Genomic DNA, 25,302 nt, shown 5'->3' with positions numbered 1-25,302 from the left:
AGCCAGAAGTATTGTCATTTCCCCCCTGAAGCATTCGGATTTTGTTTGCAAAATATATCTTGGTGGGCAGAAAAAATAAAAAACACATTACACAAAGAAACACAGGAAAACGATATATGGAATGACAGTCAAATTGCCCCTACCTTCTGGAAGACGTAGCCTCCAGGCGGCCCCCAGCCCACGATGGGGTCTGAGGAGGGCTTGCCGTTGATGCTGGGCTGGGAGTTGATGGTGAGCACCCCCCGCCTGTTCACCTTATCCAGCTCGTCTTTCAGCAGGTTGGTCTCCGGCGCCAGGGGCTCGTCGTTCCACGGCAGACACATCACCTGCACAGGACACACGCTGCAAGGTTAAGGGGGACAGGCACCACAACTTTCACCATTAACGCTTTATGACCTTTCGCTCATGACACATCATTGAGTGATGAAGGGAAGTGGATATAGTACTATGAACTATAGTAAGAACTATAGTATAGTATGACCCTACCCACATATGCATTTAAATGTTATTTTCAACGATTAGTGGTATACTCTAGTTCAGGGGTTCCCAAAGTCGGGGTCGCGACCCACAGGAGGGTCGCGAGCCGCCGCGGGGGGTGGGATCGCCAGATGATTAAAAAAAGAAATACAAAAAAAAAAGAAAAAATTGCAGTCAGGCCACTGAACTTCAGAAGCAGGCCAGGACAGTGTTTCTAGTTGCAGCAGCGCAATAGTTAGATAACCTAGGTGGGGAACAACCAGGAGATCACTGCAACTCACACAAGTTGGAGAACTATCTCTCTCTCTCTTGCTCTCACACACACACAAAAGAAGCCGCATGTGATTGGTGGAGGCGGGACCGTTACAAAAAACTGTTGTTGCTAATCATTGACACATGCTAGCCTGTAATAATCCCCCCCAGAAAAATCTACTTTGCATTTGATATATTGCAAATATATGCCATCACATACACTGGCATTTAAAGGGTTGGCATTTAAAGGGTTAGAATTATAAAATTAATATGTGGTGTTATGATCACGGCTGATGTTGAATAAAAGATTGTATTATTTTCAATCTGACATTACAAAAAAACTGAAAATCCATCAAAATCTGTGTTGTTGCTAATCATACATATGCTAGCCTGTTTTTTAACAATAATTTGTGATGCCATCACAAACACTGGCATTTAACCCTTTAATCGCCAAGGACGAGTTAACACGTCATTCTCCGCCATGCGTAATCTGCCAATGACGTCGTAACACGTCATTGAGATCAATATTTCAAAAATCTGTGATGGCAATCATATTTCCCCCGCGGAGACTTGAGATCTCCTGTTGATCTCCTCTCAACTCTCCAACGGTTCAAGAGCGCCATCTGGTGGCCGATCGGCGGATCGCCCAAACAACAAACCGGAAACCGAAAGTGGTGCTCATCCAAATTCGGTCCGGCCACTCGCTATAGCTCCCGGGGCTCCATCTCGACACACTGGATAATCAATCGCTCGCCCTAACTCAATAAACAACGTTATTTGGACGTATATAGTATTATACAACCTGGAAATGGTTCATCTAGATCATAGGTGTCAAACTCACGGCCCGCGGGCCAAATCCGGCCCGCCACGTCATTTGATGTGGCCCCCCAAGAGCTCAGGTAAAAAAAAAATATTTTACATTAATATTGGGTTAAAAAATAGCAGTGTTAAAATAATTGTGGGTTAATGCGTTAATAAAGCTAACTTTGACAGCCTTAGTTATTACACATTCTTACACATACATGTATGTTGAACATCTGAGGTAACAAAGGAAAAAAGCCAAAAGCACTTACTCCTCAGACATTCTTTGACAATTTTACAGCCCAAAATACAAAAAAGATCCAGGCGGAATAGGTAACAAAGGGTTGAAGAAATATTGTCTGAACTGTCAGATGCAAACTGGCTGTGTGACATAACCGAGCATCTCGCTCAATTGAATAAGAAGCTGTAGGGACGCAAACAAGTCCCACCCAAAACTTGACCAATATAGTTGTGAACTGAGACAACCCTTATTTTGTTATTTTTGAGTACAGTTACAGTTGTGTGTTCATGCAGACACATAATAGCAATTTCATTACGAATTGAAAATGGGGGACCCTGATGTAAACAAGTCGAAAGTCTTTCTCTGGTCTGCATCCCCTTAACAATTGTGTGTATTGAGCTGTACTGTACTGTACCCATTCTGCAATCTGTTAAAAGTTAATTAAACTATCTTCCATTAGTTGGATGTATGGCCTCTGCAAGGTTGTGTGCAGCCATTTGTTTTTGTAACATCTGCTACATCTGTCCCACGTGTTCTTTGCAGCTCACAGTTGTTAGTTCTGCCCCTCTTGACTGTGACAAAAAGGTTTTGAACAAACTTAGGTCGCTTTCACATATAGTTTGTGGACTCGGTGCGGTTCTGGGGGTGAAGTTGCAACATTGTTGCATTCTTCATTTGGCTCGCCTGCTTTCACACAGATATCTGTCAGGCGGACCGAGACCTTCTGAACAATGTCACGCGGTCGAAAAGGGCGCTTGTCTATTGGACAGTGGAAATGTGTGTGTGGCTGCGATCCCGTGTGTGCGCGCGCGCGCGCGTGTGTGTGTCTGTGTGTGTACTGCGGAGCCCTCCAGATCAGCGGAGCCGAGTTTTGACATGGCATTGATCCATTGTTCTATTGAAGCACATTACCACCATCCTCTCGCTAAACAACTTGTAGACCACAGTGTTTTTATGAGTGCCCACAAGTAGCTGTTTTAATAATATAATAAGCCGCTAGGGCTGGGCGATATGGCCTAAATATGATATCACGATATTTTCTGACCTTTCGGCGATACACGATACGCATCACGATGTTTTCTTTTTTTCCCCAAACAATTCATTATGAGGCTTACCAAGACAGTATTTGAGTTTGCAAGCTAACATTAAAGACAAAATAAAATACCCATGCATTTAGCATTTTTATATTATATATTAGATTTAGATTATTGGATTATTAGATTATATATTGCATATATTTAGCAATGAGATATTATATGATTTAGATATGAAATATGATGAATTGAAAATGGGGGACCCTGATGTAAACAAGACGAAAGTCTCTCTGGTCTGCATCCTCCAGTCCACTGTTGACTGTTGTTGTATTGAGCTGTACTGTATTGTACCCATGCTGCAATCTGTTAATAACGTTTTTCATTCAGTCGGCAAACAGAATCATTTTGATTGACAGTCGCGTCTGCCAATTACGTCACATCGCTTGCACCCGCCCTGCTGTTCTTAGCACCAATCGGCAAGCGCGTATTCATTTTTTACTTCCGCCATTGGAGAGCTCAATGACAACAACAATGGCAGCGGTAGCTCGCCGCGGCCGACGTTTAGCTTTTAGCTCCGCAGGAAGACTAAACGACTGGAGGCATAATGATTTTACTGCAGCAACGGATGTTATAATAAAAGCCTTTCCATACATCTGTCTGATTGAAAACGTTATTAACAGACCGCAGAATGGGCACAACTGAGTCAGCACGGGCTGAGATATGAACGACTAATGCTTGCTATATCTAGGTCGACCTCGGTCGTTGCTATGTAAATACGCTGATGTTATTGAAAGTGTAACTATATAACGTTAATGCCACAAAACGAATGCCTTTGTTATCATAAGTAGTCACTTTTGATGCAGTAGTGTGTGTGTGTGGCGGCGCTGTTCAAAAGTGTCAACGTGTGGACCAGATTGACGCGACACAAGCCTCTTGGGCAAAACATCACGATATCCACGATACGTTTAAAAAGCGTATCGTTAATGAACTGTACCCGATATTTATATAATATCGTCATATCGCCCAGCCCTAAAGCCGCGCGCCTCGGTAATAATAAGCCGCGTTTTTTCTTCCTTCTTCCCAAGATGCACAGACATATATAGATAGATAGATAGATAGATAGAGAGATTAGATGCAGTGTGCTTGTTTTGCAGTGAGTGCTGCGAGCAGTGGTAATAATAATCACTTCCTATATTTGGTTCGCGTTTGGTTCGATGAAGCCGAACCGAGACCTACGTTTTCAGGCGGACTAGAGTTTGCCTGCTTGGTCCGCGGACCGAGTTCGACACGCATTCACACAGACCCGAAAAACCGGACTATCGAATTCTGGTCCGAAAGTCCGGACCAAACAGCCCCTGTGTGAAAGCGACCTTAATGTCATAGCTTGTATTTGATGATATTCTTCTTTGTTATTTACTTGAATGGTTTGATCATTGATTGGTGGAGTAATATGGGGTTCTGATAAACTAAAATTATTTGTTAAAATAACATAAGCTAACATATATTTTTACATTTATGCAAATGAATATGCAATATGTATAACTTGAATAAGTAATAAATACAGAAACACCATGTTTAACAATATGTAAATGTGTAGCTACATTTATTTTACATTAACATTTATACGGTCTTTGGCCCTTTGAGGGCAACCATAATGCTGATGTGGCCCTCTGTGAAAATGAGTTTGACACCCCTGATCTAGATCAACATCCCATAATAGAAAACGTTCTACTCCAAGCTGATCGCCCAACGGCCCGAGGAGACTGGGGTAAATTTCAGAGTTTATTATTACCGTGTTTGATACAAACTGCTCTGATTATCATATCACCCACACTACATGAATCATCTAACGTTGGCCACGGAATTATAAACGACCCCCCCCCCCCCATCCGGTCAACATCAGATGATGAGTAGTAACTTCTAGAACAGACCTGGGCATTGTACGGCCCGCGGGATGATTCTGACCGGCCCGCGAAAGATTACATGATAATATTTTTTTTTTTTTTTTTTACCTTTTTTCTTTTCATGTCAACGTTCACACGCACAATATACGCTTACCTAGGATTTGACTTGATTCAACAACAAAGCAGTCGGGGCAAGCCGAAAACGGTCGAAAGTGTGGTTATTTGAAGTTTGGATTTCTTTTTTCACAACTGAGGTAGGTAGATTACATTTTTTGAGACTAAAGTACAGAAAAAAGGTACCGTTGGGTACCGGTATCGATTCACAGGTACCGGTACCGTATCGGTTCAAATGTGAACGGTACCCATCCCTACTGAACACACAACTGCAGGGCAAGGGCATTTTTGCTCATGAAATGCATAGCCATGTGAAAGCCTTCATGACAAAGTTGCAATTAATTTCAAGGCAACTAGGCAGCAACAATCTCAAACACATGAAAACCCTGAAAGAAGTCAAACCATCAGCTGATCACCGGCACAGGTACTCATCCATGTTGGGAGCACTGCATGATGAATTTTCAAGGCGTTTAAGATTTCAAAAAGGTTGAGGATGAAATGCAGCTGGTTTCCTCTCCCTTTACCTGCAGTGTTGATAGTGCACCCACTGATGTTCAGCTTGAACTCATTGACCTGCAGTCTGATTCACTACTGAAAGAGCACTTTAAGTCAGCATCACTGCTCGAGTTCTAGGAGAACTTTCCAAACATGAGGAGACATGCTCAGAAGATGTTGGTTCTCTTTGGATCCACCTATATATGAACAGACATTCTCAGTCATGACGTTTACCAAGTCCAGGTACAGATCCTCTCTCACTGATGAACATCTGGCAGCTGTGCTTCGCATCTCCACCTCAGACATGCAACCTGACTTTGATGGACTTGTTAAAGCTCAACAGAGACTGGATTTATCACACTGAATGAAAAAAAAAGAGCTGAAGAACACTAAAATGTGGAAATATAACAAGTGAAATGGGACACTTGATCTTTTTTTTGCACAGTTCTGAAAACATTAAATGTTTAATATAGGCATGTAAAGTAAAAAAGGCTACTGGGACACTTTTCTTTACAGTTCAGTGACATGTCTTGTTTATTTTGGCTATAAGATGATGTGATGTCTTTAGAAAGCTAAGAAAATCCTTGTTTCAATAGTATATGAAACTCAAAATAATAACTTTATTTGTATAGCACTTTTTCATACATGCCCTTTGTTATTAATGTTTCACATTTTGTTTATCATTTTGGAAATAAATTCTATTTGAATAAATTATATTTTTGAAAGCTAACCTCACCTTTTAATTGCCAAATAATAACATACACTCTTACCAGGGGTCAAAACAATGCCATTTACATATTTTCAGTTGCTCATTCGGCCCCCCGGGAAAAATAATTGCCCACCCCTGTTATAGAAGCACGTACATTCGAAATTTTTTATCTGGCGCCGATCGCTATCAAACTGTATTTGATCATCAATATAATGCATTTTTGGCTATAACTCACGTTCTGCAGAATGCTGCAGAAAACGATAAAAACATATTTATACTTTAGACCATATTTTAGTATGAATATGTGAATGAAAAAGTAGAACGTTGCTACATCCTAAACGATAGATACTTGACGTTGAATGGGCCATAGTAATGTCAATTTAGCAATACAATTTAAAAAGTTATAGCCCTGCAAAGAAGGGGAATATCTCCATAGACTTTCAACAGTGGCAGATAGGGGTATATGATCAGAATAATCCCTGGCAGATAAAGGGTTAAAGGGTACAAATAAAAAAATGCCTGCACCAGAATGCTTTGTATTTGTAACAAAAAATGTCCCTGCTTAAAAAGTGGCCTGACTGGGGCTATATTTTGCACTATATTTCCTGCCCTGAATGATTTCCCCAGTCCAGCCCTGGTTAAAAGCCTCCAATGCTTATTAGTGTATGTGTGTGTGTTTGAACGTGTGCATGTTTCAACCATACATTTCCATTTATAAAAAAAAAAAAAAAAAAAAAAAAAAATGTACCACCTATAATAGTGGGGGTCGCGGCTCTCTGACAGTTATTTTTGGGTCGCGGCCTGAAAAGTTTGGGAACCCCGTCTAGTTCACTGGTTCTCAACATGGGGTCTCGGGACCCCCAGGGGTTCTTGAAGGGGTTGGAAGGGGTCCCCAGAAAAATGGGAAATATTAAAATTTCACCATTTCATTCACTAGAAGTTAGAATGTATAACTGATCATAGGTTGCACTTTCTCCAATAGTCATCACCTAAATTACAGTATAGACGGCTATGTGATTCTGGACATAAACCTATCCAATGGAGTTTCTGCCCACCAGAATACCGGGAACTGGTAGTAGACTTCGTCACATGGTGCGATAAAAACCACCTGCAGCTAAATGTGGCGAAGACCAAGGAACTGGTTGTGGAGCTGGGGAGGAGGAGGAGTGCACCTGTGACCCCCGTTTCCATCAGGGGAGTCGATGTGGACATGGTTGAGGTGTACAAATACCTCGGTGTGCACATCGACAACAAACTGAAGGGGTCAAAACATGCAGAGGCACTGTACAAGAAGGGCCAGAGCCGACTCTACTTCCTCAGAAGGCTGAGATCCTTCAATGTCTGTACAAGGATGTTGAGGATGTTCTATGAGTCTGTGGTGGCGGGCGCCTTCTTGTATGCTGTGACCTGCTGGGGCAGCGGACTGAGAGCAGGGGACACAAACAGGCTGGATAAGCTGGTCAGGAAGGCCAGTAGCGTGGTTGGGGTGGAGCTGGACTCCCTAGCGAGGGTGGCGGAGAGGAGGAGCCTTGCTAAGCTCCAGGCCATCAGGGAAAACCCCTCCCACCCACTATACACACTTGGCTGACAGGAGGAGCATGTTCAGTGCCAGGCTCACACTACCTAAATGCAGCACTGAACGGCACAGGAAGTCCTTCATTCCAACAGCCATCAGACTATACAATGCATCACTGTACCTGGCTGCATCACTGAGCACAGAGTGACAGTTACCATCTTCCTGGACTCTTAGTTTTGAAACAGCACTGTGCAATATTACACCTACTGTAGACCTCAGTATATTTTTACTGTATTTATTTACTGTACATTTTATTCCATTTTTATTCTATTTTATTCTACTCTTATCTTAGCCAATTTGATTTGATATTCTTATTCGTGACCCGTTCTGTCTAAATGTTTAAATGTTGAGCGATTTGCAGTGTCAAATTTCCCTCGGGATAATAAAAGTATTTATATTCTATTTGGCGCTATAGCGCTCGATAGGAGGAAAGGGGTCTCCGAAGATCGTGCATCATGTGTTCCTCCAGCATGCACATGAGGGTGATGTAGAACACAGAAAGAGTGCACTGGAGGCACAAGGGTGATGTAGAACACAGAAAGAGTGCACTGGAGGAGTACAAACAAGCCAACTGCCTGTCAATCAATGGAGGTCGGACTCGTTACAACTTAAGGTGAACCTCAACACGGATCGGATATAAACATTGTGAGAGCAAAGAAACCAGCGAAAATTTACTTTGCAAAGGTTCTATGAGGTAGGAATAAGCTTGTAATCAATTCCTAATAGAGATCGTAACAAGCCTGGGTTTTATACACCTATTTTAATGCTAAAATATAAGTAAATGTGTAGATTATTGCTACAGTTTTCAATGTGAATTATATCTCATGGATGTACTGTATGTATAATATTTTCCTCCTACACTCATGGATGGTGTGACTGTAAATGGGGCAGCTGCTGTTACGACCCTGGCTCATGGGCACACAACCTATGTGCAAACCAACACCAAAACCCTGTGCTCTAACTCAAAGTGCTACTATATCAAGGAACTATTAATGTAAATGTAAACTAATGTACTAATGTAAACCCAACGGACAAGGACTGGAAGAACCTGACAGCTCTTCCTCTAAGCACAGCCACTGCATGTGTGTTACTAGGGCTGGCTTTAAAGCTCCCAGCAGGTAACCAATCAGCACTAATTGGCTAATTGGCAGCCCTCACCTGCATGCCCCGTGACACAGGAGTGATCAGGCCTGCCTGCACAGTGACACAGGAGTGATCAGGCTCCTGGTACATAACACTGCAATAATTAAATAAGTATGTAAATAAAAAATAAAAAAGCAAATGAGTTTTAAAATTCATCAACATTTACAGTATACCCCGTCACTAGGTCATCGCTTAAGATTCAGATCAAGCTTGTCTATTAAGTAGCCTAAATGAAGATCTTCTATCATAGCGTGCCGTTTTTGTCTCCGGCAGTGGTCACCTTGTGTCCGCTGCGGTTGGGCTGGGCCGTGATGTAGGAGGTGAAGACTTCGTAGACGCTGGCCTCGCTGGTCAGCTCCTCCCCCCACATCTGCAGCAGAGCATCCTTGGATGACTTGCTCTTCAGGTAGAACAGGTAGTAGTCGTTCAGCTCACCAAAGGCCGGAGAGGAAGAGTTACCCCTGAGGAGAAGAAGAGGGAAGTGATGTTTTCCTCTTTCCAAAGCTTTTCATGAAACAATGAATGATTTTACACGTTTATGTATAAATGATAGAAGTGATGGAAATACATCCTTGATAAGTAACTCACTGAGACTTTAGAGATAACCAATGAATGATAACTAACTCACTGTTGCAGATGAGACAGACTTTAGAGATAACAATGAATGATAACTAACTCACTGTTGCAGATAAGACAGACTTTAGAGATAACAATGAATGATAACTAACTCACTGTTGCAGATAAGACAGACTTTAGAGATAAACAATGAATGATTCTACACTTGTAAATATGAATTTCTTTAAAACAATGACATTAAATTTTCCTTCAGGGGCCATAGAGTTTCCATTGTCGATTTGGAAATCCTCCCTGAAGCAACATAAAAGATATTGAGGTGTGCTGCTTTACCATCTGCCGTTAGGGAAGTCGTCCCATTCCTGGGTTCTATAGATGTAGCTCTTGGGTCTGGAGGCCCAGAAGATAGGACGCACATCCTCCACCTTCCGTTTGGGATTTGCGCTCAGTGCCCAGGGGAGAGGCCGCCTGGGAAAGGATTAAAAGACAAGCTTTGGTCAGAAAAAGCTATTCCTAATGCATTGTAATATCTAAATCAAGTGAATAGATATATTTTAAAATTATAACGTTGTATGTTAAGTTTTCAGGACCAAATGGTCCTCTAGCTGCAACCATCTGTATGGAAGTGTTTCTAGAAATAACCATGGATCTGAATGCATTCTGAATGCCTTACATTATCCAATAAATGGTTTTGAAAAAGTGCTTCTTCAAGATCAACAACAATAAGAGGACACATGCAGGCACTGGTAAGATTATGTAGGCCACACCTTAGTAGCACATCTGATGGTGGTTAGACAATCATGTTCCACCATTAAGAGTGAGGAAAAACAATCAGGAGGCCTTCAGCTAATCAAAAATCTTTAAACAGTGACAGAAACTACAGCCAATCAAATTACTTCAAACAATGATAAACAACTAAATATCCAATAAATAGCAGTACATTACAGAAACACTTAACCAAAGAATGTGTAATGTAAAGTTGAAATGTCTATTTGGTATGATACAGAGTGGGTCTTGCCACTTTATTTGAAGTGATTCGATTGGCTGTAGTTCCTGTCACTGTTTAAGAGTTTTGAGTCCGTTTTTTCCCTCACTCTAATGGTGGAACATGATTGTCTAATCACCATCTGGTGTGCTACTAGGGTGTGTCATGCATAACCTGCCAGTGCCGGCATGCGTCCTAGTATTATTGTTGATCTTGAAGGAGGCCTGAGAGCCAGAACATCATCTAAATAAAATAGTTTCATATGGAGCCAAAAGTGTGTGACACTTTTAATTTCCTACTTTCAAGTCTACTTCCAGTGATCAGCACCTCACTACAACCCTTGGTGTGTGTGTTACTCTTCCATTATATTTGAAAACAACGCTAAGCTGGGAAATGTTGCTTACAGTCTTCTCCAGAATCAGACAAGAAGATAGGTACCAATTTCCTCTCTGTGCGTTCAATAGAAGGCTATCGGGCTGCAAGCTAGCCTAGCTTATCACAAATTAATGGAAGTGGATACGGATCAGCTAGGCTAGCAGTAGCACAGTAGCTTTCTACTGAGAGGGAATTGGTATCCATCCTTTTGTCTGCCTCTGGAGCAGATGGTAAGTGTATTTCCCAGAATGCTGGTGTGATCCTTTTAATGCTATATATCAAAAGCTTTTTTCCACAATAAATTGTCTTCCCATAACCACAAATTTCAGCTCTGATCTTCCCAAAAAAAAGAAAAAAAAGTGACAACTCTGTGGGGCCTTGCAGCAACAACAACAACCACACATCATGTGGCGACAACCAGACGGACCTTGGGTCTTCTATCCACATGCCCAGCTGTCGGAGGACCTCGGTGGTGGCCACCTCGCGGTTCAGCGTGTAGAAGTGGAGGCCCGGGACCTCGCCGCTGTCCAGCAGCACGCGGCACATCTCCACTGCCTGGTCGATGCCGTAGTTGCGGATGGCGGCGTCGTTGTCTTTGATGGGCTCGATGACCTGCATGATCTCCTCTGGGATCTCCAGTTTAGACAGCTTGACCAACTGGCGCAGGGACTGGTAGCCCTGGAGGTTAAGGGTGAAGAGGAAGGGGATCATGTATAGATGCCCAGAGACTAGGGATATATGATGCCGTTGGCCGACGATACCCATTTTTTCACACTGCCCATACCAATTTTAAAAAGATAGAGGAAGTATCGTCTAGATCGTCCTAATGCCGCTCTTTGTCTTAAACTTCAATTATTGGCTAAAACAGTACAATTACATTCCATTTATTTTTCTGAACAGTATAGCCCCTTAGTTTGGGCTCATTGGACAAAAATGATTGCAATAGAATCTGTTTTCTCATAAAAAATATCTATATGCCTGCCTCCCAAGTGTTAAACATGCAGAATATCAAGTTGCTTTGATTTCTGACATGTTGCCTCTTGGTATCCAAGTTTATTTTGGGTTAATATCATTATAGCAAAGATCATATCACAGACAGATTTGTCTTCTGAGGCCAATTTGTAATTTACACTGCGGCTGGCTCACGATCTTCAGTGAGTTTCAGCGTCTGGTCTATTTTCTCTGTGAGCCACAAGCATCTCTACATGTGATTGAAGCAGATAATCTCTTGTTGACTGGCACAGAGAAATGGCATCTGGTGTGAACAGTCAGGCTCCTGCTCGCTTGAGAATTGATACTTCATGGCGCTTGGTGAAGCTATGGGTCCAGTCCATAGTGATTAATTACTTAGATTCAAATTTATTGTCATTATACAGCACAGTGAAAATAACTTATCTGGTAATGTCGCTGCTTGAGGCATATTTGACTGTAGTATAAACAATTAAAAACAGAGCAAAGTACATATAAACAAGACTAGGCCTCGTGCAGTTGGACCCAGCATATAGCAATCTTATCTTCAATTATGATTTTGGCTTGAGTTGAAAACAAGATAAGCTACTTTTAGTCATGTTTTTAAGTCAGGTCATGTTTTTGAGCCAGGTCATGTTTTAGTTTTTCAGTTTAATTATATTTAAAGTTCAAGGAAATCCACTGTTTTTTTAAAGTTAAATAAAACCATGTTTTCAAAGTAAATGAGTAATTGTCGTTAAATAATTGTGATCTCAATATTGACCAAAATAATCGTGATTATGATTCTTGCCATAATCGAGTAGCCCTAACCCAGCATAAAATGTATAAAAAAAAAAATCAGGTATAAAGTGGAGCTGCTACATTGACAATGAACTAGAGACTAACTACAGACCTGCATAATTCATTTTTATATCCAAATTATACAGTGTTCTCAGTTTTGAAACAGAAGATTTGCTCATATATTCAGAATATTCCTCTGGGTACTCCCATGTCTCTCAATGCACTGTCTACAGAGCAGCTTCATTACTTCTTCAGCTTATCTAGCCAACGTTGTCTGGTGTGATGCAATCGTTATCAACTGTTGTGAACTTGCACTGCTGTGACTACATTTATGAATATAAAACTATTCTGTTGGGCAAATATCTTTATTTCAGGAAGATTGAGATAGCAAAGCACTGTGGTGTTTGGAAAGGCAGTATTTATTTAGTTTGACATAATCAAACTGTTTTTATCAAACCAGGATTTGCAGCATGCCACACTTGGGTAAAGAATACCAGCTCTCACAAAATAAAATACATGCTAATTTGTAAGTTGATTGATTTGGGGACAATGAGATGTCTGGCTAGCAAGGCAGGTCCCTTCTGTAGGCTACATGAAAGGAAGCCACCAGCTTTCCATATGAAGATAAAATAAAACTATAGGATTCCTGTTTTTTTTTTTTTATTCGCACTCACCCAATTGCTATAGTAAACCTACGTGAATCGCTCTAGAATTAACCATGTACGTAGCCGTTCACCATAAATGTCTAATATTCCACTACAGAAATACTATAGTGAATGACTACAGAACTTCTGAGGTAAATCTATAGTGTGTATGAAAACAAACCCTAGTAATTTTTTTTTATCTACCGGTACTTTTTCTCCCCATTTTTCAATTTCTCCGATCCCAATTTCGTATTATCCTTTGTACGAGGAAGTCAGAGGTAAGCGACAGCTGTGATTGGAGGATCAAGAAAAGGGGCAGGGTTTGAGACAGGTCTATTCCGAACGTCGCTAGACAATGCCTCCCACTGGTCGGCTGCAATGTGGACGAAGCCTTGCATCAAGTGTCCCCTCTGGTACACGAGGAGGCAGCCGTCGCATCTTTTCACCTGCACAGCGCAATCTCTCAGTGGCGAGGAGTAACGCGTGGGACTAGGCTCACGCTGCCCCCGATACTTCCTGATTCTGCTGTACAGGCGCACCAACCGACCTGTAGGAGTCGCTGTCCACAACGTCCGATCCCCACCCACCGGCTTTCCCACCCCCTAATACTGCCAATTGTATTAGTATGAATGACCAGCCAAGCCGGAAGCAACGCCGAGAGCTGGGCTCGAACCCAGCGTCTCCTGCGTTGGTGGCGAGCGCCTTGCCCACTGCGCCACCCAAACACTAGTAATTTTACTGTAGTTAATTTGCATATGGGAAGGACTATGGTTAGGGCCAGACTAGTTCATTTTCATATGGGAAGGACTGTGGTTAGGGCCAGACTAGTTCATTTTCACATGGGAAGGACTGTGGTTAGGGCCAGACCAGTTCATTTTCACATGGGAAGGACTGTGGTTAGGGCCAGACTAGTTAATTTTCACATGGGAAGGACTGTGGTTAGGGCCAGACCAGTTAATTTTCACATGGGAAGGACTGTGGTTAGGGCCACACTAGTTAATTTTCATATGGGAAGGACTGTGGTTAGGGCCACATGAGTTCATTTTCATATGGGAAGGACTGTGGTTAGGGCCACACAAGTTCATTTTCATATGGGAAGGACTGTGGTTAGGGCCAGACTAGTTCATTTTCACATGGGAAGGACTGTGGTTAGGGCCAGACTAGTTCATTTTCACATGGGAAGGACTGTGGTTAGGGCCAGACTAGTTCATTTTCACATGGGAAGGACTGTGGTTAGGGCCACACTAGTTAATTTTCACATGGGAAGGACTGTGGTTAGGGCCACACTAGTTAATTTTCACATGGGAAGGACTGTGGTTAGGGCCACACTAGTTCATTTTCACATGGGAAGGACTGTGGTTAGGGCCACACTAGTTAATTTTCACATGGGAAGGACTGTGGTTAGGGCCAGACTAGCAGTAGTCCCTCACCTGGATGGGGAATATTCCGGGCAGGATCGGACATGTGATTCCGATGGCCCGGCAGTCTCGGACGAAGGTGAGGAAGGTGTCGGCCCTGAAGAAGAGCTGGGTGATGATGAAGTCCGCCCCAGCGTCCACCTTCTCCTTCAGGTGTCGGAGGTCATCTGCGTAGCTCTCCGCCTCTGGGTGCCCCGTGGGGTAGCCTGGACACATGGCACAAGGAGGTCACTTCCGGTTTGAAAATCTAACTGTTGCTGGAACCTGATGAAACTTTAAATATTTAAATTATGTACTCAAACAAGCAGCAATTAATGTCTGCTGTAAAACAAAAACAAACATTTCACCCTGGCACAATTCAATGTCATTAACATTTCAAAGTGTAATAGGTATGCAAATTACTGAATGATTCAGTGAAAAACTATTTAATGTGATACAAATGTTACAGCTGAGTTATTAGTTGACAGCATTATGTTTATAGATGGTAAACAAATAAATATCAATTTACATTGATAATAATGTACTCAATGTTTGATGCAGGTGGGACTTTTAAAGTGATAATGCATAAACTTAAAAACCTAACCGCTGTGTATCTCACATACCACTAGCCTAGATGTTGTCCAAAAACACCTCGCCTGGAGTTTTAAGCTAGTGGTCCATATCCGCTGTCATTCATTTGTGCTAAGCTAAGCTACTGTAGTTTGCAGCTGGATAGCTTGAACGCACAGAGAGGAAATTGGTATCCATCTTCTTGTCCGACTCTGGAGAAGACAGTAAGCGCATTTCCCATAATGTTGGCGTGTTCCTTTAGGTCTGTACTGTTCAGTAGGAGCAATGGATCAGATTGGCACTCTGTATCTGCCGATACTGAAAGTTTAGTACTGGGAATCGGTATCGAGCAGTGAAGAAGTGGCATCCCTAGTCAAAATGAACGTCAAGCTAAGAATAATAGTCAGTATGGTTTTAGCACAGCTAGATCTACTTCCATGGCATTAATGGAGCTAGTAGAGCAAATAACCACATGTATAGAGAGAAAGAAATACGCACTGGGTATATTCATTGACTTTAAAAAATATTTTGATACAATAGATCATGAGATTCTACTTAAAAAGATGGACAGGTATGGTGTCAGAGGGGTCGCATTTGAATGGCTTAAAAGCTATATTAGTAATAGACAGCAATTTGTTCAAATAGGCCAGAACAAGTCAAGGTGCTTAAATATTACCTGTGGTGTCCCACAGGGGTCAGTGTTCGGACCCAAATTGTTCATATTATACATTAACACTTTGAGCGCCACGCCGGGTTTTCCTTTTTACCCGCTGAATGCCACCATCGGCGCCAATGTTAACGTTAATATCGCCTAATCTATGTTTTAAATTATGTGTCTAATCTGCCCATCGCATTATCAAAGACTATTTTCCAGTCAGTGCTGTCAAGGCAGATTAAAAAACGCGTCATTTCCGTTTCAGAGCATTTAGAAAAGCACCCGTTTTCAGATAAAAAACAGCCCATTCTGGACCATTCTATGAAAATCGTCCTTTACTGGAATATTCCACAACGTTGATATTCGTCAGACTTTTTATGAATCGTTTTCAAATAAACGCTAGATGATCAATATTATACGTGCACGCAAGCACATTCGGGCCGCGCACGGATAATCGCTGCGTTGATTTCCTCTCTGACTTTTACAGTGAAACCGAAAGAGTCCATTTCACAAAACAGCCTATAACTTCATCAAAATGTGTCTGATTATCCTAACACTGATAACATAGAGTCCTTACCTGACATCAGATGGTATCCAACTGGTATATTCCAATTCCTGATCACCATTCGAAAAAATCGATAAGTGTATGGATCCAACGCAATACAGTAGAACTCCATGATCAGCGGGGCTCAGACGCTCCAGAATGAACTGTGGTAACCCCGGCTGGATCAGTGGACTGGAAAATGTGGAGTACCGGATTTTTTTCCCCATCCATTTTCATTGAGTCCATTCCAAAATCCCTTATGTCATCTGAAAGACGATAGGGGGCGCTTTTTTCCACATATAATCTCCGGCGGAGCTCGTGTATACTCGGGTAGGCTCGCGTGATGCAATATGATTTCAGATCGCTAAAAAAAAAAAAAAATCAGAGAAATCTCGTGAGTGGCTTTCAACCACATAAAAATAAACCCGAGATATCTCGTGTGTGGCAGTTAAAGTGTTAATGATATCTGTAAAGTGTCTGAAATATTTAAATTGGTTGTCTTTGCAGATGACAAATATCTTATGTTATGGGGATGATCTGCAGCAGCTTTTAACACTTTCAGTGGCCAGCAGGGGGGGCTCATTTAGTGCTTGAATGCCCACCATCCACTCCAATGTTAACATTAATATCGCCTAGGGCGGTTAGGTGGCGTAGCGGAGATTGCGTTCGTCACCAACCCCGGAGCTGTGGCGAATCCAACCCAACCCCAAACAGGCGAATCCAGCTCACAGCTCCGGGGTTGTCACCAGCTTGGCTGGCCGTTCACACTAATACAATTGGCTGTATTAGAGGGTGGGAGAAGCTCGCGGGGTGGGTCCGGGTCGTTGTAAACAGCGACTCCTACAGTTCGGTCGGGGCGCCTGCTAAGCGCGGATAGGACCTGAGTGGGATAGTGTGATCCTTCCACACGCTACGCCCTCTCAGGGAGGATCCGCGCTGCCAGGTGATAAGAAGTGGTTGATTGGCTGGACGTGTGTCGGAGGAAGCACGTGATAGCCTCCACTCTCCCAGATGATCGGACTGTGGGGGGTAAGTGCGCAGCGACCAGGAAGGGGATTGGGAATTGGCATACGACTAACATTGTGATGGGAGAAAAATCGGAGGAAAAATGGAGGGGGAAAAAGATCAATAATAAAAAAAAAAAACATTAATATCGCCTAATCTATGTTTTAAATTATGGCTATGTGTCTAATCTGCCCGTCGCATTATCAATGACCCAATTCCAGTCAACATTGTCGAAGCGGATTGTTTTTTTATCGGTTCATTTCCGTTTGATAGCATTTTGAAAAGCCCTCGTTTTCACGGAAAAAAAGAAGAGATGCCATGATAATCGCCCTTTACTGGAATATTCTAGAACGTTGTCATTTTTCGGCCTATTTATGAATCGTTTTCAAATAAACGCTAGATTATCGATAGTATATGTGTACGTGTGCACGCTGGTGCCGCGCGCTGAAAATCTATTCTCCCAGTTCCTGATCGCTCTTAGAGTCAAACAGCCATATCACATTATAGCGGAAAAGCTTATATCTCCGTGAAAACGGGTCTGATTATCCTAAGACTGGTAAAATAGATTCCTTACCTGAGATCAGATAGTATCCAAATGGATTATTCCAATTCCTGATCGCCATTCCGAAAATCGATCCTTTTATTGATCCCATGCGTATACTGTAAAACACATAATCCCCGCTGCTCTGAGGGTCCAGCATGAAGCTGATCGACCCCGGTTACATGAGTGAGAAGTAAAATGTGGAGTCCGGTTTTTTTTTCCTCATTCATTTTCATTGAGTCCAATCCAAAAGGGTGAATTACCATCTGGGAGACGATAGGGGGCGCTTTTTTCCACATCCGAGCGCCTGGGGTGGCTGATTTACCAACGGTAGACTCGCTTGATGCAATATGAATTCAGATTGCTAATCAAATTAAAAAAAAATTAATATTCTCGTTATGGGCATTCAACCCGCGGGGGGTAAACCCGAGAAAACTCGGGTTGGGCATTCAAAGTGTTAAGATGGCAAAGAAGGAATTATACAAACTAAAATGCTGGTTTGATACAAACAAGCTATCATTAAATCTGAGTAAAACCAAGTTCATGGTTCATGCGGTTTGGAAATCGCAAAAATAAATACAGAACTCCACCTGGAAATTGATAATGTCAAAATCGATAGAGTATATGAAATACAGTTTTTGGGTGTCTTAACACTTTCAGAGCCGGTCGTGTTTTCCTTTTTACCCCCTTGAATGCCCATCAACCACTTCAATGTTAACGTTAATATCGCCTAATCTATGTTTTAAATTATGGCTATGTGTCTAATCTGCCCGTCGCATTATCAATGACCCATTTCCAGTCAACATTGTCGAAGCGGATTGTTTTTTTATCGGTTCATTTCCGTTTTATAGCATTTTGAAAAGCCCTCGTTTTCACGGGGGGGAAAAGCATTCCATGATAATCGCCCTGTACTGTAATATTCTAGAACGGTCATTTGTCGGCCTATTTATTAATCGTTTTCAAATAAACGCTAGATTATCGATAGTATATGTGTACATGTGCACGCTGGTGCCGCGCGCTGAAAATCGATTCTCTCAGTTCCTGATCGCTCGCACAGTCAAACAGCCATATCACATTATAGGGGGAACGCTTATATATCCGTGAAAACGGGTCTGATTATCCTAAGACTGGTCAAATAGATTCCTTACCTGAGATCAGATGGTATCCAAATGGATTATTCCAATTCCTGATCGCCATTCTGAAAATCAATCCTTTTATTGATCCCACGCATATACTGTAAAACACATAATCCCCGCTGCTCTGAGGGTCCAGAATGAAGCTGATCGGCTCCGGTCACATGCGTGAGAAGTAAAATGTGAATTCCGTTTTTCTCATGTATTTTCATTGAGTCCAATCCAAAGGGTGAATTACCATCTGGGAGACGATAGGGGGCGCTTTTTTCACATCTGAGCGCCTGGGGTGGCTGATTTACCAACGGTAGACTCGGTTGATGAAATATGAATTCAGATAAAAAAAAATACGAGAAAACGAATATTCTCGTTATGGGCATTCAACCCGCGGGGGGTAAACTCGGTTTGGGCATTCAAAGTGTTAATAGACCACAAACTCTGCTGGAAACCACACATAAAATATCTATGCTCAAATTGCGAGAAGCTTGGGAATTCTGGGTAAAACGAAATACATCTTAACACATTGGCTCGCCAGCGGTTGAGTACCAGACCCGAGATTTCTCTGGTTTTGGTAGTTTTTTTCTTTTATTCGATTTTTTTTAAATTCATTACAGGTTCACAGACCTCGGTGTTACCATAGGAAATCATTCTGAAATCCCAAAAGGGCAATACCGGCCGCATCCTGCTAGGTGGCAGTATCGCCCACCCTTTGAAACCTTATTTCACACTCTGTGTTACATCGTATATGGTCCGGGCGGAGAATTTAGACCAAGCCAAGTGACGCACCACTACGAAACGCGTTCAGCACACTTGAGGCATATCCTGTGCCACTTCGTGTCAGGGACCCGATCGACATCAATACTGGAAATCGCGATCAGACAATTGGATTCTTTTTGGGATACCTCCTAGTAAAAGGTAAGGACTATATGACATCAATTCCACCTTGATCCTACAATGATTTCATATCGATATCGTATGTAGTATTCAAAACTAATGCCGTTACTGGCGATCAAAGCATCAAAAAATGACCCTCCCCCCCTTTTATACATTCATGATGAAACATAATACCCATTATATACCTTTGAATTGGAAATAGTAGCGTGTACAGGTGAGCAACGCGAACGCTTTTAGCAGAATTCACATATTGCTCCATAACAGTTACCAGGAATTAGCCAGGATCACTCTGAAACTATACAATACGAATGCGAACGTATACATGAAAACATTTATTCTTTTTCACATGTTGAACGATGGATAGTTAATGTCAAATTAGCCATAGTATTGTCTCCATAGCTATAATATAGAATATAGATATAGCCCTGCAAACACTGCAACGCACAGTGAAAATCCCTATCCCTATACTACAGCGGTGGCACACTGAGTACAAAGATGGCTAAAGCCGCTGGCAGCCAAAGTGTTAAAGGGGAACTATTTAGCCATTTCTTTCACTATTTGGTAGGGGTGTAACGATGCGTCGATTAATCTAAATGCATCGATTCTAATGGGTTAGAATCGAAATTAATCTAAATTCCTTTTTTTTTTTTTTTTTTTTTTAAGTATTGTTTTTATTGACCTATAGTCCATTTATGCTGAGTGAATCAGTTCCACCAGCCACATTTGTGTATTCAAAATTTTTTAGGGAATTAACTGATATCGTGGTCAAATGAAGAGATTTCATGATGCATTGAATCGTTGCCTGAATAATCGTAATCGAATCGTTGTGAGGTTGAATCTCTACACCCTTCTATTTGGGCAATTTTACACTATTCCTGTGAGTCTATGGAACACATCTGTAATAAAATTCATTGTTTTGTATTTTTAATCAAGTAGGTGCACCACTTTCTCCCCTTACAAAATCCAAGCTGTTTTTGGCTGGGCTCCGCACATACTCGCAATGCGCTTTGAGTGACAGTCACCCACCTGCACTGGCAGATACCTTTGGGGGAGATGGGGAGATAGAGAGAGAGAGGGGGGGGTAGAGGTAGAGACGGATAGAGAGGGAGAGAGAGAGACAGACAGAGAGACGAGAGCACAGAGCGCGCGTGTGTGCATGTGTGCTCGAGTCACGAGTGTGTGTAAAAAGCAGGGGGAGAGAGCTGAGGAGAGATCGCTCCGAGACTCGCACCGTATGAAGCCTCTCTCTCTCTCTCTCTCTCCATCCGTCTCTCTCTGTCTCTCTTTTGGGGAAGTGCTGTCTGACAGGGAAACCGCGAGTGTGTGTGTGCATGTGTGCTCGAGTCGCGTGTGTGTGTAAAAAGCAGGGGGAGAGAGCCGAGGAGAGATCGCTAACTTCCTCGAATTGTTGATTGTGGGCGGTGGCTACAACCACAGAAGGAGCTGAGGTTACGCAGATCAGAATTCTTACACGTCACAGATCCTCTAAATTCAGAATGGCTTGGTTTACTAGGAGAGGATCATTAGGCCACAGCTGGGGGCAGCGGTGGCCTAATGGTTAAAGAAGCGGGTTTGTGACCGGAAGGTCGCCGGTTCGATGCCCGGGACCGGCAGGAAAAATCTGCCGCTGAAGTGCCCTTGAGCAAGGCACTTAACCCCCAACTGCTCCAGTGGAGTTGCTCAGTGGCCAATGGTGTCAGACTGTGGTTGTACTGGGCAGCTCCCAGGTATGAATGGAACTGTGTGAATGTGAAGCAGGGCGTAGCTGAAAAAGAGCATCGGTGCTCAGCGAACCTACCCTGGGTAAATGTACAATGTACAATGTATATGTACAATGTTCAATGAAGCTTTGCTTCTTTCTGTCCCTTCTCGAACAAAACCATTTATCTATCTATCTAGCTATGTTGACAATTGCTTCCATGTCTAGGAAGATATATTTTATTTTATTTGTATTTGTATTTGATTTCGTTTTTTTATTTTATTTTTATTTCGTTTTTGTTATTTTTTGTTACTTCAAGTTTGTGTGTTTATGGTTGTTCGAGATAAATAAAGTCAAATCAAATCAAAGCTACTTACCGGCAACGCAGATGTCAAAGTAGTCGTCGAACTCTGAGCGGATGTGTTTGACCAGGTCTGTGGCATAGTTGAAGCCTCCCTCTTCCTCCTCCCAGTCTGCTCCCAGAGGGTCTACACACACGAACAGTCAGTATTAAAGTCATCATGATCATCTTTAAGAGGACCCTCGTGTCATTTTTATAAACACACGTGGTAACTACGGGTTTCCCTGGCTGCCTTCTAGATGGGTCGTAGGTTTTCCGCAGGAACGTTGTCCTGATCAATTGTGAGCTTCATCATCGACTTTCAAATGTTGGGAGTTTTTTCTTCTTCTTATATAAATCAAGAGGAATGCTCTTTATTGACTTCATTAAAACCAATGCATTCCAGCAACATGCCTTCATCAGTGTTACTACCACGTTCCAAAACTATAGATGTAAACAGATTAGCCCACAAACCAAACAAAGTCATCTATGCCCACACATTTTTTTTAATTTTACTTAACAATTCACCTTCGGTCAGTGAGTGAATCGCAGTTTCAATGTCTTCGTGGACTGATTCACCTGAACTGAACTGACCCCAAGAGCCTCCTGACAAGTTTCCCCTTACCTCCCCTCAGAGCCATGATGTTCTTCAGCCCCAGGCGCTTGGCTTTGGCCAGGTAGCCTGTGATCTTCTCTTTGGTCTGGTTGCAGCAGGTCAGGTGGAGGACGCTCTCCAAGCCACAGTAGTTGACGGCCGTGCTGGCGATCATCATGGAGGAGGTCTCCTTGTCGGAGCCGGGGTCCCCCGCCGGGTGCCAGGTGATGTCGATGAAGAGGGGCCCTCCGGAGCCCATGCGGTCAAATCTGTAAAATAAATAAAACATTAAATAAAACAAGGATGCTCATGTGGTAACCTACCTGGATTTTAACCTGGGTCCCCTGCATGGGGAGACAAACCTAACCCTCAGCCAAAGGAGAAATCCCCCTTGCGAAGGGGAATATTAGGCTTACTAGGCTTCAGGTATACTCTACTACACACTTATTAATCACATAATTAATGGTGAAAAAGCAAAAGAGCCGAAGACACTCTACTGTGAGATGTCCTCAAGCAGAAGGTATCCATTTGTGAGATGTCATCAAGCAACACCTTCTAGGATGTCTCGTCTCTATTGTGAGTTTGTGACATGTCCTCAAACAAAACCTATACTAGGACGTCTCAAGAATTGGACACGGATTTTGTCAACACTAATGGCATATTGGTACATCATCACACATGGCTATTTTAGGTGTAAGTGTAACATTAAAAAAAAAAAAAATCATTGTCAGTGGAGAAGCGACAGAAGTCCCGACATATAGTAGATTACCGTCTCGGGTCTCTTGGTTTCTCACTTTGAGAGCAGACACCTTTACCTTATTAATATTGGTCCCAATATTGTAGCGATGCCTTTTTGAATTCTGGTTAGGGTGAATTAAGGACACGCCAAGCTACGAGGACCAGACACGTGCCTTGAGATGAGGTTGACCGCTCCGCTGGCGGTGCGAGGGGGGAAGAACTCCAGGGAGAACCAGTGGTCCCCGGACTCGGTCCGCCGTCGCATCTTGTCCCGGAGCCTGTCCAGGCGGTCCGCGTCCACCGGGGTCGAGCAGCGGGAGCTCTCCTTGGAACTCTCCCCGCCGCTGTTGCTGCTGCCCGCCCCGCTCGAGTCACTCTTGCACGTCTGCCAGCCTCCGTCCACTCTCTGGACCTGGTTCACCTGGTTCACCATGCTGTCTGGTCCAGTACTCACTGGGTTAGAAACGAAGCAAGAAAACACGACCTATTCATGACCCGACTTGTCCATCTGTCTGTGTGTCTCTATCTTTCTCTCTCACACACACAAACACACACACAAACTGAACAATTGTCTTGTAGTCAATCTGCATGAACATCCTTGTTTTGGTTTTTCTGTTGCAGAGCTAAGCTAAGCGCTACAGAAAACGTATTTCCAATGCCTATCGAGCTCTATAGCTGAAAACGCACTCAATGCCACAGCAGCTGGGACAGACAGCTAGCGGGCTAGTCGGGGTGAACTACCTGCTCTTCCACAGTAATGAGCCAATGGTTCTTTATTTCCCTCCTCGGTGCATCAACCAGTCCCTCCTGCACTCACAGATCCCAACAACGAAGGTCTAGTTGTCTCTGGGAACTGGTGAGGCGATTGCGAAGCATGAACTTTTGACTGCAGAGAAATGAGGGGAATCTCCCTTTTCAGCTCCGGCGTCTCCACGGGGCCTCCAGCTGCGCACACACTACGCATGCTGTGTATCATACAACTTGTATTTTTTTTTTTTTATATTTGATATTTTTATTCGTTTTTTTTAGACATTACAGTAGACACTACGAACGTGACATACATACACGTATAAACAAAACAGAAAAAGAAAAAAAGATAATAATAATAAAAAAACAACAAGACACCAAAAAATATAGAAAAAATAGTAATAATAATAATTAAAAAAATGAAAATGAAAAATAAATAGAAAAAAGTCAAATAAAAAGTTCTCAGAGCACTTCATGTTACAGAGTCGTTCCTATGTCCTTGTTTCAGGAGGTGAGAGATGTAGTCAACTTGTATTTATTTTGGGGAAATTCCATATTCATGAGAAAATGGCCAGGAGCCAAGTCAACTTCCCTGCACTGTATTAATGAATTAAAACATTGTAGCACCTATAGTATCTCATATTAAAAAAAGCAAAAAAAACTATTAAGACTATTAAATGATTAAGCGAATATAATATAATATACATTATGACACAAACTCTGGAATTATAAAATGTAATCTTTTTATTTTTGTGGTCTTTTTTATTTTAGTTTTTTTTTATTGTCTGTGTGTACCTCTTGTATCATGGAATGTGTACAATAAAGAAAGTGTCATTTTAAACAGTGCATAATGGCGTTTCTTTAATATTATTATTTCAATGTCACTCTTCAGTCTTTTTTTACATTATACACCCCGAGAGTCGATTTATATCGAGAACTGCGTGTAAACGGCACGCAGTTTTGACACGTTTGGAAACCATCTTTACGCCTTGTTATTTACCCGCTTCATCACATGACACTCGTGTGGCGAACAGAGGGATGCTGCTGTGAGGCAACAACGAAGATGGCGTGTTGTGGAAACTGTCTCTGTTGCCGGTGTTGCTGCAGGGAGGGGGAGACGCGCACACCCGAAGAACTGGTAGGAGATGGTGTCATTTGATATGCAACAAATGTAACGTGACGTGTTTTATTCTGGGGGGAGGTCAAGTCAGGATAACTTGGTCAATGTGTTGTGGACCATGTCCTGCTGGAGGTTTGCTTGCTCCACCCTCTCTCTCTTCTCTCTAATGTCATGCTAGCTAAAACCAACACTGTGTAGCTAGTCTACCATCCACTATGGACATCTAATAACTGTAGAATAGGCAATTACAGTCTA

At 42.5% G+C, this 25,302-nt stretch overlaps 2 protein-coding genes across 3 annotated transcripts in view; one reads left to right on the top strand and one right to left on the bottom strand.

Annotated features, from left to right (window-relative positions):
• The window catches only part of mthfr (methylenetetrahydrofolate reductase (NAD(P)H)), a 34,228-nt gene extending 10,174 nt beyond the window's left edge, over nucleotides 1–24,054 (bottom strand). The window contains exons 1-9 of the mRNA XM_084332836.1: nucleotides 23,922–24,054; nucleotides 23,354–23,633; nucleotides 22,473–22,711; nucleotides 21,885–21,995; nucleotides 14,503–14,696; nucleotides 11,107–11,357; nucleotides 9,653–9,787; nucleotides 9,027–9,207; nucleotides 144–326 (exon numbers count right to left, since the gene is read on the bottom strand). Coding sequence (XP_084188962.1) covers nucleotides 144–326; nucleotides 9,027–9,207; nucleotides 9,653–9,787; nucleotides 11,107–11,357; nucleotides 14,503–14,696; nucleotides 21,885–21,995; nucleotides 22,473–22,711; nucleotides 23,354–23,613 — 1,554 coding nt within the window. The 5' untranslated portion in view covers nucleotides 23,614–23,633; nucleotides 23,922–24,054. The remainder of the gene's footprint in view (nucleotides 1–143; nucleotides 327–9,026; nucleotides 9,208–9,652; nucleotides 9,788–11,106; nucleotides 11,358–14,502; nucleotides 14,697–21,884; nucleotides 21,996–22,472; nucleotides 22,712–23,353; nucleotides 23,634–23,921) is intronic.
• A 933-nt stretch (nucleotides 24,055–24,987) lies between these two features.
• clcn6 (chloride channel 6) overlaps nucleotides 24,988–25,302 on the top strand; it is a gene marked incomplete at its 5' end in the record, with an annotated part of 90,996 nt that continues 90,681 nt past the window's right edge. Inside the window, one exon of one of the 2 annotated variants that reach the window (XM_084333212.1) lies at nucleotides 24,988–25,065. In XM_084333212.1, the coding sequence (XP_084189338.1) occupies nucleotides 24,991–25,065 (75 nt within the window). The remainder of the gene's footprint in view (nucleotides 25,066–25,302) is intronic. The other variant, XM_084333211.1, reaches the window with a different exon arrangement.

This window comes from Notolepis coatsorum (genome assembly GCF_963971535.1).
Source record: "Notolepis coatsorum genome assembly, chromosome: 17".
Classification (NCBI taxonomy): Eukaryota; Metazoa; Chordata; class Actinopteri; order Aulopiformes; family Paralepididae; genus Notolepis; species Notolepis coatsorum.
Note: the sequence above shows the minus strand (reverse complement) of the source record. Positions and strands in the feature narration are given on the sequence as shown.